The following is a 12,108-nucleotide window of genomic DNA, read 5'->3' on the forward strand; positions in this document are numbered from 1 at the left end:
GCCCAGAAAAGGTCGCTGGCCTGTTCCCCACCGACCCAGCCCCGACGCACTGCAGGGCGGGTGGGGGGGGAGTGCGACTGACACTGGGGAGGCAGCCGACGTGTGGGCCCTTCCCAGCTCTGTGCAACAGGCCAGCCCAGGGAGCTGTGTGTGGCGGGCCAAGCCCTGGAAGGGATGGCAAAGGGCAGGGAAAAGACAGGTCCCTTGGGTGTCACTGGGCACCAGCTTGTGGCTGATTTGGAGGCTCTCCCAAACAGCAACACGGAAAACCAACCGCCCCCTAGTGCACAGAGTCAGAGCTGCCAGCTTGCGTGTGTCATAGCCCCTGCACTGCTCACACCCAGCAGCGATTCCCTTTGGGATCCGGAGGGCGAGGGGTGGGCAGGCTGTAGCATAGGTTGCTGGCGTTCTCCCGGGAGGGGTGTAGAGGTTGCCGGTTTCGGGGATGCTGCCGGGATGGGTTGTGCCTGTGGAACGTTGCTAGTTCCAGAGGCATAAAACCAGAGACTCGAAGGCACAGTCTGTCTGTGGATGAGAGTCGGAGGCCCGGCGCTTGAGCTCAGCCCTTTGGTGGAGCAGCAGGAGCAGCCGTGGCTGGGAAGGGTCCGGTCCCATCCTCACGGCTCCCAACCCAGCCCCACTGACACATAGATAGGAAGTTCTTCACACAGATAGTCATAAATAAAATACCGGACATGCTTCATGGGGGGTGGGGGACCGGCCGGGAGGGGAGCGGTGCTAGCCGGGAGGGGGAGGGCCGGGATATAGATCTAAGGGGGCAGCAGGGCTGGTCGGGGGGGGGGGTCGGGTGGAACAGGGCTGGCCGTGGGATATCAGCAGGGGGCACGGCGGGCGGGTCAAAGCTGGCCGGGTGAGCTCAGGAGGAGGAGGAGGGGAGAACTGGCCACCGGAAGCAGAGCTGGTGGGGGTGCAGTGGGGCTGGCTGGGGAAGATCTTATTCATACTTTGAAAATTTTCAGAATGGAGAGGGGTAACTAGTGGTGTCCCCCAAGGGTCAGGCCTGGGAATAATCTTGTTCAACATATTCATAAATGATCTGGAGAAAGGGGTAAACAGTGAGGTGGCAAAGTTTGCAGACAATAGTCAAGGTGGTTAAGACAGAAGCAAACTCGTGGAATGAGGAGTAACGGTAGTTCGGACTAGGAAGCCTAGTTCGAACTACCTAGTTCGTGCCCCGTGTAGCCGCGCTTCGAACCAGCGGGGTTTTAAAAATGGCGGCTCCCCGCTTATGCAAATGAAGCCTGGGAAATTCAAATCCCGGGCTTCATTTGCAAGTGCGGTATGCCTACATTACCCTCCTCGTTCGAACTAGGAGGGTAGTGTAGACATACCCATAGAGACTAGGACTTTTCAGTTTGGAAAAGAGGAGACAGAGGGGGGATATGATAGAGGTCTATAAAATCATGAGTGGTGTGGAGAAAGTGAATAAGGAAAAGTTATTTACTTGTTCCCAACCAGGGCCACCAAATGAAACTAATGGGCAGCAGGTTTAAAACAAATAGAAGGAAGTTCTTCACACAGCGCACAGTCAATCTGTGGAACTCCTCGCCTCAGGCGGTTGTGAAGGCTACAACTATACCAGGGTTTAAAAGAGAACTAGATACATTCATGGAGGTTAAGTCCATCAATGGCTATTAGCCAGGATGGGTAAGGAATGGTGTCCCCAGCCTCTGTTTGTCAGAGGGTGGAGATGGCTGGCAGGAGAGAGATGGCGTGATCATTGCCTGTTCAATTCACTCCCTCAAGGCACCTGGCATTGGCCACTGTCGGCAGACAGGCTACTGGGCTGGAAGGACCTTTGGTCTGACCCAGTGTGGCCGTTCTTATGTTCATATGTGGGCACAGAGCCCTGACATAGGGCAGAGGAGGCCCTCACATGGGGGAGGGAGGAACGGCTGCTGTGACGGGACACAGGGTGCTCTGGGACTACGGAGATGGCAGGGGAGGGCGTTCCCGAAGGAGGCACCAGGGGGCGCCAGAGCAGCAGCCAGCAGGGCCCAGGGGGGCAGGGGAGGGGGTTCCCAGGGGAGGCACCAGGGGGCGCCAGAGCAGCAGCCAGCAGGGCCCAGGGGGGCAGGGGAGGGCGTTCCCAGGGGGGACATCAGGGGGCGCCAGAGCAGCAGCCAGCAGGGCCCCAGGGGGCTGGGGAGGGTGTTCCCAGGGGAGGCACCAGGGGGTGCTAGAGCAGCAGCCAGCAGGGCCCAGGGGGGCAGGGGAGGGCGTTCCCAGGGGAGGCACCAGGGGGCGCCAGAGCAGCAGCCAGCAGGGCCCCAGGGGGCAGGGGAGGGTGTTCCCAGGGGAGGCACCAGGGGGCGCCAGAGCAGCAGCCAGCAGGACCCCAGGGGGCAGGGGAGGGTGTTCCCAGGGGAGGCACCAGGGGGCGCCAGAGCAGCAGCCAGCAGGGCCCAGGGGGGCAGGGGAGGGTGTTCCCAGGTGAGGCACCAGGGGGCGCCAGAGCAGCAGCCAGCAGGGCCCAGGGGGCAGGGGAGGGTGTTCCCAGGGGAGGCACCAGGGGGCGCCAGCTTGTGCCGGCAGAACTGGGCCTGGTTTATTCAAAAGTCGCTTTTACTCTCTGGGCCTGGGGGGCTGTTTTGGGGCTTGTTTCACTGGGGGTCTCGGCTTTGGGCTGTTTGTGCAGGGGCTGAACCGGTGCCAATGCAGACGCCCGTCGCTAGAACACGAGACGCCCCCGACCCCCACTCCCGCCCCATGGAGAGAAACCCCGGAATTCGGAAAGGTCCCGTCCCGCCCATTCGACACCCGCTCCCGCCATTCCGTGTCCTGCGCCGGGACAGGCTGCCATGCGGGACGGCGCCCAGCCCAGCCCACAGAGCCCCCAGGGAGCGGCTGGGCTGAGGGTGCCTGTTCTAAAATGAAAGGAACTAGAAATCAAGCCGGTCCCACGTTTATTAGCGCGATGGCGCTGAGGTGGAACTGCACGGTGCAGCCAAACCAGAGCTACTGCAAAGAGTGACGGAATGGGAATACGCACGGCCCTGCGCCCTCGGAGATGGGGGGTTGCTGGGAAAGGAGGGGGCTGTATTTCCTTGAGAGCCTTGGGAACTCCAGCTCAGGCAAGGGGCTGGGGACTAATGAAATGGAGGGGGGCTGGCTGGGGGCCAGGACTCCTGGGGTCTCTCCCCGTAGCCCCTCACTGGCACGTACTCCTGGCAGCTGTCCCCGCCCAGGTTGGGCCCGCACTCCAGCGAGTAGGAAAACACCACATGGCCCTCTTCCAGGTTGCAGGTGAGCTCGTCATTCCTGCCGGCCCTCAGGTTGGCGACACATGATCCAATATTGTCGTCTCGAAAGACGTCTTTGTCCCACACTTGCACCTCCAGTTCGGGCTTCTCTGGCAGCGTCACCACCCCGAAGTCCAGGACTTGGTTCCACTCGGGGTTGTCGTTGTTCTCAATGTGGCGCGTCCGCAGCTCCCAGCCTTGGAAGAAGACCTTAACGTAGGCGTCGGTGGCAGTTATGGGGTCCCCCTGCAGGTCTGTGCCCCACAGCACGTGGACACTGAGTCGGGCCAGGCCCCGCCGGAGGGAGCAGCACATGGAGTTGGTGAGGGGGTTCCCGGAGCAGTGGCAAGTGCAGGGATCCAAGGAGTCAAAGACACCACCTTCTGGGCAGCTCCAAGGGCAGCCCCTCTGCCCCCGCTCAGTCACGTACTCCTTCACTGCCTGCCTCAGCGCCTCCCGCCGGGGGTCTCCCGGCCTCACCAGGGTGTGGATGGACCCCAGGGAGTAGGAGACCAGGCCGGGGCTGGCTTTGAGGCTCTCCAGCCAGGCTTCGAATGTCGTGGTGCTTTGGTTGATGGAGAAGAGTTCCTTGGTGTGGCTGTCCCCCCCCATCACCTTGACTCGCTTCTCCATGTAGGGCAACGGAGACCTCAAGTTGCCCTGGATGCTCGACTCGTGGCTGTGGGAGCCTGAGGGAAACTGGTTCAATCCCAGGTTTTCCAAGAATTTGGAGCCCAGATTCTCCCTGATTTCAGTGTCTGTCAGCTCGTCCAGCACTGCCCGGCAGGTCGGGATGGCCGTCAGCTGCTGCATGAGTCCACCCAGCACTGCCTGGCTCAGATAGTGGGTGCCGTACGTGGCCAGGAAGGACCGGTATGTGTCAGATCTGTAGCTAGGCGGAAGGAGACGCAGGGCCTGGGAGAATTGTGGCGCCAGCCGGGGCTCATGTGTGAGTCTCAATCTGCCCAGAAGGGAAAGAAAGAGGAGTGATGAGCCAGCTACAGGCCCCTGCTCCTTTCCCCAGTAAAACTGACTCCCCTGCCTCAGTGTCAATTCTGTGGCTTTCCAGCAGGGGGCGCTGTGCTGCAGGGAGCGGGGCGGAGGCCCAGCAGGGGGCGCTGTGCTGCAGGGAGTAGGGGGGCCCATCAGGGGGCGCTGTGCTGCAGGGGGCGGGGTGGAGGCCCAGCAGGGGGCGCTGTGCTGCAGGGAGCGGGGGGGGGGCAGCAGGGGACGCTGTGCTGCAGGGGGTGGGGTGGAGGCCCAGCAGGGGGCGCTGTGCTGCAGGGAGTAGGGGGCCCAGCAGGGGGCGCTGTGCTGCAGGGAGCGGGGGGGGGGGGCAGCAGGGGGCGCTGTGCTGCAGGGGGCGGGGCGGGGGCCCAGCAGGGGGCGCTGTGCTGCAGGGAGCGGGGGGGGGGGGCAGCAGGGGACGCTGTGCTGCAGGGGGTGGGGTGGAGGCCCAGCAGGGGGCGCTGTGCTGCAGGGAGTAGGGGGGCCCAGCAGGGGGCGCTGTGCTGCAGGGAGCGGGGGGGGGGCAGCAGGGGGCGCTGTGCTGCAGGGGGCGGGGCAGGGGCCCAGCAGGGGGCGCTGTGCTGCAGGGAGCAGGACAGGGCCCAGCAGGGGGCGCTGTGCTGCAGGGGGCGGGGCCCAGCAGGGGGCGCTGTGCTGCAGGGGGCGGGGCGGGGGACCTAGCGGGGGATTCTCACCTGTAAAACACACAGGACACCTCATTGAGCACAAACATGTACTTGTCCTGCTGCTCCTTCTCGTAGGCGAAGCTGGTGAGCGGGGATCGCGCCCCCCCCAGGGCCAGGTCTTTTGTCTCCTCCGTCAGACCCAGCTCCTTCTTCCAGTCACCGGTCACAGCCGATGCCACTGCCTGGGCCACGGCCACAGCCGACTCCTCCACCGAGCTTCTCACCTCCTGTTTGCAGGCAGCGTTTTCCTTCCAGTCCAAGACGACCAGCGGCACCTTCCTGTCCTGCCGCGGGCTCTGGCACAGGGTGCAGGTGCCATCAGGGCCGTGCCACAGGCTGGTGTCCAGCAGGGAGGCCTCCGTCCAGCCCAGCGTGGTGATGTCAAAGCCCTTCCCCACCAGGCTGTGCCAAGGCATTGAGGGCGTCGTCTCTCTGCACTTCTCAGCCGTGGCGGTGTAGCAGTAGGGGGAGACTCCAGGGAGAAAGAGGAGGAGCGGGATGAAGATGCTGCATCTCGGCATGGCTGGTACCAGGGCGCCCTCACCAGGGAGCGGCTTTCAGTGTCTGAGCTGCCCTAGTGGGAGAGAAACAGAGAGAGCCTTCATCAATGGGAATCCAGTGGCAGGCAGTTCCGCAGGCACCACACATGCTACCAGCATCCCAGAAACATCCAAGCTGCTACAACTCTCCCTGCATGTGAGAGGAAAGATTCCAACAAGCTATGTTAGAGCCGGCCCAGCCCTCTGAATCTAACAGAGAATTGCTGCTGGGTGAGGCAGTGCAGGGGCTATGACACACACAACCTGGCAGTTCTGGTTCTGTGCACTAGGGGGCGGTTGGTTTTGCTGTGGGTGGGAGGGGACGTAAAACACACACTGGTGAGTCGTCTCATTCCATCCAATGGCCAAGCTACTGTGCACAGTCCTACCCCCCGCCCCCAGGTGAATCTCCCCTCCTTGGGTCGGATCTCAATCCCCCCGTGAGCTGCAGGACAAGGGCAGGGCTCTCGGGGGGGGGGGGGTTTGGGAGCTGCCAGGGGGTTGCTAGATTATTACCTGGGGGCCGTGAGCTGCCAGGCTGCAGCCCGGAGCCTGCTTTGCCGTCACCATTGATACTGCTGGTAAATCCACTACAAAGTGTCTGTGATGTCCGGGGGGGGGGTCTCATTCAGGGGCCGCACGTACAGACGTCTGGGAGCCAGTGCAGTGGGGTGACCTGTCCCAGACACGCACAGCCCCGTGCCCTGCCGCAGGGAGAGCGAGAGAGCGGAGCGCCCACGGGAGTGTCCTCAGTCCCCTGCCTGCCTCCCTCCTAAAGGCTCCTTCGCGGGGCCCTGAGATGCGGCCACCTCTGGGGCGGGGCAGCTGGGGAACAGCAGTGGTGCCACTTAGGTTGAGCGGGGGCAGGGCAGTTGCCCCCTCTGCAGTTTGAACCCCCAAATTTCACACTCGACCATGCGGTTCAGCTTTTTCCTTAACGACCCTGGGAAAGGCGCAAACGCAGAGGTGGAACATTTGCCCTCAATACAAAATTCCCCGTCTTGCTGCAGGGCAGAGCTGCCTGCCGAGCGCTGCAAAGGGGCCTCCAGCACTGGGTGCCTGGGCGCCGGGGGCAGAGGGAACCCAGGGAGCGGAAACGCAAAGGAACGCACAGGGCAAGACAATCCCACGTGTGACCCCACATCGGGGGGGGCGCGGCTGGTCCCACTCCAGAGAGATCTGGGAGTCGCTGCGGAGAGCTCCCTGAAAACCTCTGCAGTGTCTGTCGGAAACGCTCAGAGAATATTGGGAATGGTTCGGGAAGGAACCGATCACAGACAGAAAGTGTCGCACTGCCGCGATGTACAGCCATGGCAGCCCACAGCGTGAACTCCACAGGCTGGCCTGGAGGTCCCATCTCAAAAAGCGACCTTGGATTTGGGAAAGGTAGGGAGAATGGCACCAGAAATGCTTGGAGGGGCCCATCCTTAAGGTGACATAGGCCATCAGGTGCCAGCAACGCCCCCTGCCCAGTGCATCGGCCAAACCAGACTCCCTCTGAATAGACGGATCAGTGGACACAGATCAGGCATTAGGAGCAGCAACATACAAAAGCCCACTGGTCAGGTTCAGACTTGCAAGCTGCCAGCCTGAGACAGAAACCTCCAAACACAGACCGGAGAGAGACTCTGCTGAGCTGGGATTCGGGTGCAAACTGGACTCCCCGAGCCAAGGTCTAAACACGCCCAGGGAGCCGTTCTCCCAATGCACTGGGGAATTTCCCACTCACGTCCTTGCCCCTTTCTCCCTCCGCTGCAGATGAGCCACCGCCAGGCTGGTGATCAAGAAATCACACAAGCAACCCCCCTTCCACACTCCAGCTTCTCCTGTATCACAACCTGCAGCGCACCTGACACAGATAAAAGTTAGGAAACCCAGTCTCACCAAATCCAAACAGGTTCTCCCAACGCAAAGGAGCAGCCACAGTCGCAGGTAAGTTTATACCCCAGAACTTACCCACCTGAGTCTGCTGGGCCCATCCTCTAACATCCAACATGGAAGGGTTATGAGGAAAAGAGAGAAGAGGCCGAGAATAAAATTAGTGAAGGACTCAAATTCCATCCCCCCAGCAATGCAGGGATCCTGGCGCAGGCGTGTCGCCGGGATGGTATATTCTGCTATCACAAGTCTCCGGGACACGCCCTGTGCTGGGAGGGGCCGTCAGTCCTGCCCGGCTCAGTTCCTAGCAGAGATGCTCTTGCGGGGATGAGCCGGAGCGAAGCCCAAATGGAGGAATCTCCAGGGGCCGTTTTCTCCCCTTGCCCACGTGGGGGGAACCCCACGGTTCTCGCAGGCTGAACGGATCTCCCAATTTGTTGTTTATCACACAAGCAAGTTGTCACGTTACTGGATTTTGAGGGGAGCAGCCAGATCACTGCTGCACCCATGGGGGGGGTGTTGGCCCCAAAGGTGGTACCAAGGGGGCCATGCAAGGTGTCAAATAGAACCCTGCTTTCTTCTCATTCCATATACAGGCAGTCCCCGGGTTACGTCCAAGATAGGGACTGTAGGTTTGTTCTTAAGTTGAATTTGTATGTAAGTCGGAACTGGTACATATTGTAGGGGAAACTCTAGCCAAACATTTCTCCAGAGCTCAGTTTTATTCTCCCACACCTCACTTCCCTCAGTCCTTTATTCTCAAGATGAGGTGTCTGCTGAGAAAAGCCGCTCCGCGTCTCCCTGGTCTGCTGGGGAGGGGCGCTAGCTTCACGTCTCCCTGGTCTGCTGGGGGGAAGCAGCTAGTGTGGGGTTGCCTCACCCCGTTTGTAAGTAGGGATCTGATGTAAGTCGGATCCATGTAACCCGGGGACTGCCTGTATGCTATTCATGTGATTGTACAATGTCTGTGTGCGAAGTTGTCAGCATGTACTTTGTGTGGACACCCAAATGTTTCTCTGTATGTGGTTGAACTATGGGGAGGAGGTTTAACGGTAGTTCGAATTAGGAGCTTCAATTCGAACTACCTAGTCCGTGTAGCCGTGGGCAGATAGTTCGAACTACGGGCATTTAAAAATGGCCCCGCCGGGGAACATGCAAATAAAGCCTGGGATATTTAAATCCTGGGCTTCATTTGCAAGTTTGAATGCCTGCCTTAGCCACCCTAGTTCGAACTAGGGTGTCAGTGTAGACATACTCTATGGAACAATAGCCCTCTATAGGCCAAGGACACACCTGAAGAATGGAGACTGACGCCTAAGGGCTACCAGCAGGGATAGGCCACGGGGCAGGTGACCTGCTGTAGCCAAGAAGAGACCAGGAAGGAGGGATAAAGATGCCATGTGGCTGACTCCATCTTGTCTTCAGATCTGCTCCTGACCCCAGATGCAGCCTCACAGGGAATCACAAGCCGGGAAGAACTGTGGACCCATCCTGACGTGGTGTGTACACCAAGGACTTTTAAGCCAGCAGCTGTAACATCTCTGCTCGAGCCTGCACCGAGGACTGGGAGATTCGGTGCATGTAACGTACTATCCTTTAACAACCTCACTCTCCTGCTTTTCGTTCTTTTAGTAATAAACCTTTAGATGTTGGATGCTAAAGGATCGGCTCAGCGTGACTATGTGGGTAAGATCCGGAGGGTAAATTGACCAGGGATCTGTGGCTGGTTTCTTGGAACCGGACAGAACTTGTTCGGGGTAGGTGGGATTGGGTTCTAAGACCCCTCACCGGTGTATGAGGCCCGGGGCCATCTGGGGCACGGATATTGCTGGAGTGCCAGAGGGGTTTTGCTGGGGAGGCTTCTGGCTGTCCAAGCAGGCAGTTGAAGCGCTCTGTGGGACTGGTTTGTGGCCTGTTTGGGAGGCTCTCCAGTCTGGGGGCTATAGAGAGCTCCGAATTTGTGCAATTGGCCCTGAGCAGATGCCCTCAGCGGTGCCCAGACCCGGTCTGGTCCGTCACACAAGTCCCTTGTCCAGGCGTGACTCCGCCCGGCAGCCGTGGCTCAGACTCTGCAGAGTCACAGCAAAACTCCTCAGCTGGGGATGGGCCCCACGGAACGTCCACGGCCCGCCCAGAGCCTCGACTCGCCGGCCCATTGGCCCTGCCACGCTCAGTGGGGACACCTGTTGTGTCTCCCAGAAGCAAACCCCTGCGATCCCAGCACGGAGCCGACACGCCTCCCCTCCGCACACAGCCCACAGGCAGGGGAGCAGGACAGACAGACGCAGCAACGCACAAGCTTTCCCTAGGCACCCACGGAGCCCACTTGTACCCCACGGAGCCCAGGGGTTGCGGATGGGTTTAGTGTGTTCACATTAGAATCCCGACACGTCACACCCACCGCCCCTGGCACTTTGCCCCCTTGGGCAACTTCCGGGTGACTCTCACCCGCCCTAGGATTCCAGGTGTGGGGAGAGCCAGGGCACTGGGAAAGAGACAAGGGGGCAGAGCAGAGGGACCCCTCCCTTGGCTCCTGACACACGCGGCCCTGAGCCCCCGACCTGTGTCTGCTCCAGGGTGTGGGTGGCTCTGAGTCCCTCTCTCGCCCCCGTGTGTGCCAGGATCATCGGAGGGGGGAGGCAGCTGGAACAAGTCCCTCTGCTGGGTGTGTGCATAGAATTGGGGGGTCTCTGCCCCTCACCTTGCCCCCGTGTGCGTGCTGGGATGTGGGGCCAGGCAGGAACAATTCCTGGGGCAGGGGCGCTGGGGCAATGGGGAGTGGTGGGAGATGTGGGGGGGCAGGTGGAGTAGGAAGGGGGTGAAGGAGGAGATCGGGGGTTCAGGGGTCAGAGGGGTCAGTGCTGGGGGGACAGAAGGGGAGACACCAGGGCGGTGGAGTCAGCTCTGCAGTGTCTCTGTTGGGTGGGAAGTTCCCTCCTCTGCCCCCTGCCGGGCACCTCCCCTGCCCCCCCCAATCCCAGTCACCCGCTTTGGGCAGGGCCCAGGCCGTGGCTCCCTCTCCCCAGAGCTCCGGGTTTGCCCCGGATCCGTCCCCTGCGTTTCCCCGTGTCCGGCACGTACCTGTTCTGTGCCCAGGCCGGAGGGATCCAGCGCCCAGACTCCCTGCCGCCGGGTTTGCCGGGTGCCCTCTAAATACAGCCCCAGGCGCTGGGGGCTGGTGTTCCCAGGGATGCTCCGCCCCCTCCCCTCGGGCCCCCCCCCTCTCCGCCCATCCCCGTGGTGCCTGGCCCAGACACTGACCCTCCCCTCAGCCCCCCCCCCTCCAGCCTGGGCAAAGGAAACCCTGACCGGCCACCCCTCCCCCCGCCCCCGGTGAGCCCCCGGCCCCCCCAGTGCCTGGGCAGACCCCCCTCTGCATCCTGTCCGGGCTGGCAGAGCCTGAGTCCTTCCCCTCTGGTGCCAGGGCTGCGGGGCCCAGTCCCCTCCCCGCCGCACCCAGGGCCGGAGGGGCCCCCCGCCCACCCCAGCCGGCCCAGAGCTCCGCAGTCCCAGGCTGGCTGGTGCCCTGGGGGAGGGGTGCGTGGGCCCCCTCCAGGCTCTGGGGCAGGAGGAGGGGGGATGTTACACTGAGCCCCAGCACTGCCACTGTCGGGCCAAGTGGGTGAACAGGGAGCAGCTTCCCGAATATCCTGAGCCCCCCCAGGCCCTGCCTTCCTGCTGCCTCTTCCCCCCCTCCACTCTGCCCCTTCCCAAGACCTCCCCCCATCCGTCATTGCTCTCCGGCCTGGCTGCTGCGTGTGCCCAGGGTACCATGAGCTGCGGGCAGCGCTGGCTCTGGCAGCCCCAAACCTGAGGGTCTCCTGCTTCCTGCTCCCCCTCCCGGCCAGCGTCCCCTCTGAACTAAGCGCTTGTGCGGCCCCCCAGGGAGATGCCCGTGCTGCCCACCTCACTAACAGTGTCCCCAGCGCGGTTTGTGTTCTATGGGTGGTGCACCTTGCAGAGGACTCGGCGCACAGAAAAAATATTCCGCACACAGGTGGAAAAAATCCACCAGTAGGTGGAAGACATTAGAGGGAACATTGCTGCCGGCCGGCTGTGCTGCTCGGTTCCTTCCTTCTTTGCCAGCCTCTCTGTCCCCCAGCCCTGGGCACAGCCCTCTCCCCCTCCGACTGCCTGCCCCCCCCAGACACATCCTAAGCCTCCTGGCTCTTCCCCTCAGGTTCCCTGGGTGGGGCCCTGAACCCTCCTCCTGTCTGATCATTTCTTGTGCCCTGAATTTACCCAATTTTGGCCTCAGCGGTTTTGCCCCCTGAGCTGGGCAGGATACGTCCCTGGTGGGAGGGATCCCCACCCCCACTGTCCTAGGAGGGATCCCCACCCCCCCTGTCCCAGGTTGGATCCCCACCCCCACTGTCCGAGGCTGGATCCCCACCCCCACTGTCCTAGGAGGGATCCCCACCCCCACTGTCCCAGGTTTGATCCCCACCCCCACTGTCCGAGGCTGGATCCCCACCCCCACTGTCCCAGGTTTGATCCCCACCCCCACTGTCCGAGGCTGGATCCCCACCCCCACTGTCCCAGGTTGGATCCCCACCCCCACTGTCCCAGGACTGCGATTGGCGGGTTTGGTTCCTACAGCGTAAACAAAACTGAAGAGCCAATCGGAAGCTGAAAGTAAAAATCTTGCAGGGACGCTGGCTCCAGCCCCGGCATTTCCCAGAAACCACCCAGGTGTAAAGGGCGGGGGAGAGGGGAGCAGCACACAGAGCCCAG

At 61.7% G+C, this 12,108-nt stretch overlaps 1 protein-coding gene across 1 annotated transcript; it reads right to left on the bottom strand.

Annotated features, from left to right (window-relative positions):
* Positions 1-2,910: 2,910 nt before the first annotated feature.
* Positions 2,911-10,586, bottom strand: LOC106731509 (perforin-1-like). The gene is made up of 3 exons (XM_089779058.1): positions 10,456-10,586; positions 4,967-5,531; positions 2,911-4,224 (listed from the first exon to the last, which is right to left on the bottom strand). The coding sequence occupies exons 2-3, from the start codon at positions 5,476-5,478 to the stop codon at positions 3,111-3,113; spliced, it is 1,626 nt and encodes a 541-aa protein (XP_089635184.1). The 5' UTR covers positions 5,479-5,531; positions 10,456-10,586; the 3' UTR covers positions 2,911-3,110.
* Between the last annotated feature and the right edge of the window lie 1,522 nt (positions 10,587-12,108).

Source organism: Pelodiscus sinensis, chromosome 5 (genome assembly GCF_052426305.1).
Source record: "Pelodiscus sinensis isolate ZL-2025 chromosome 5, ASM5242630v1, whole genome shotgun sequence".
NCBI classification, from domain to species: domain Eukaryota; kingdom Metazoa; phylum Chordata; order Testudines; family Trionychidae; genus Pelodiscus; species Pelodiscus sinensis.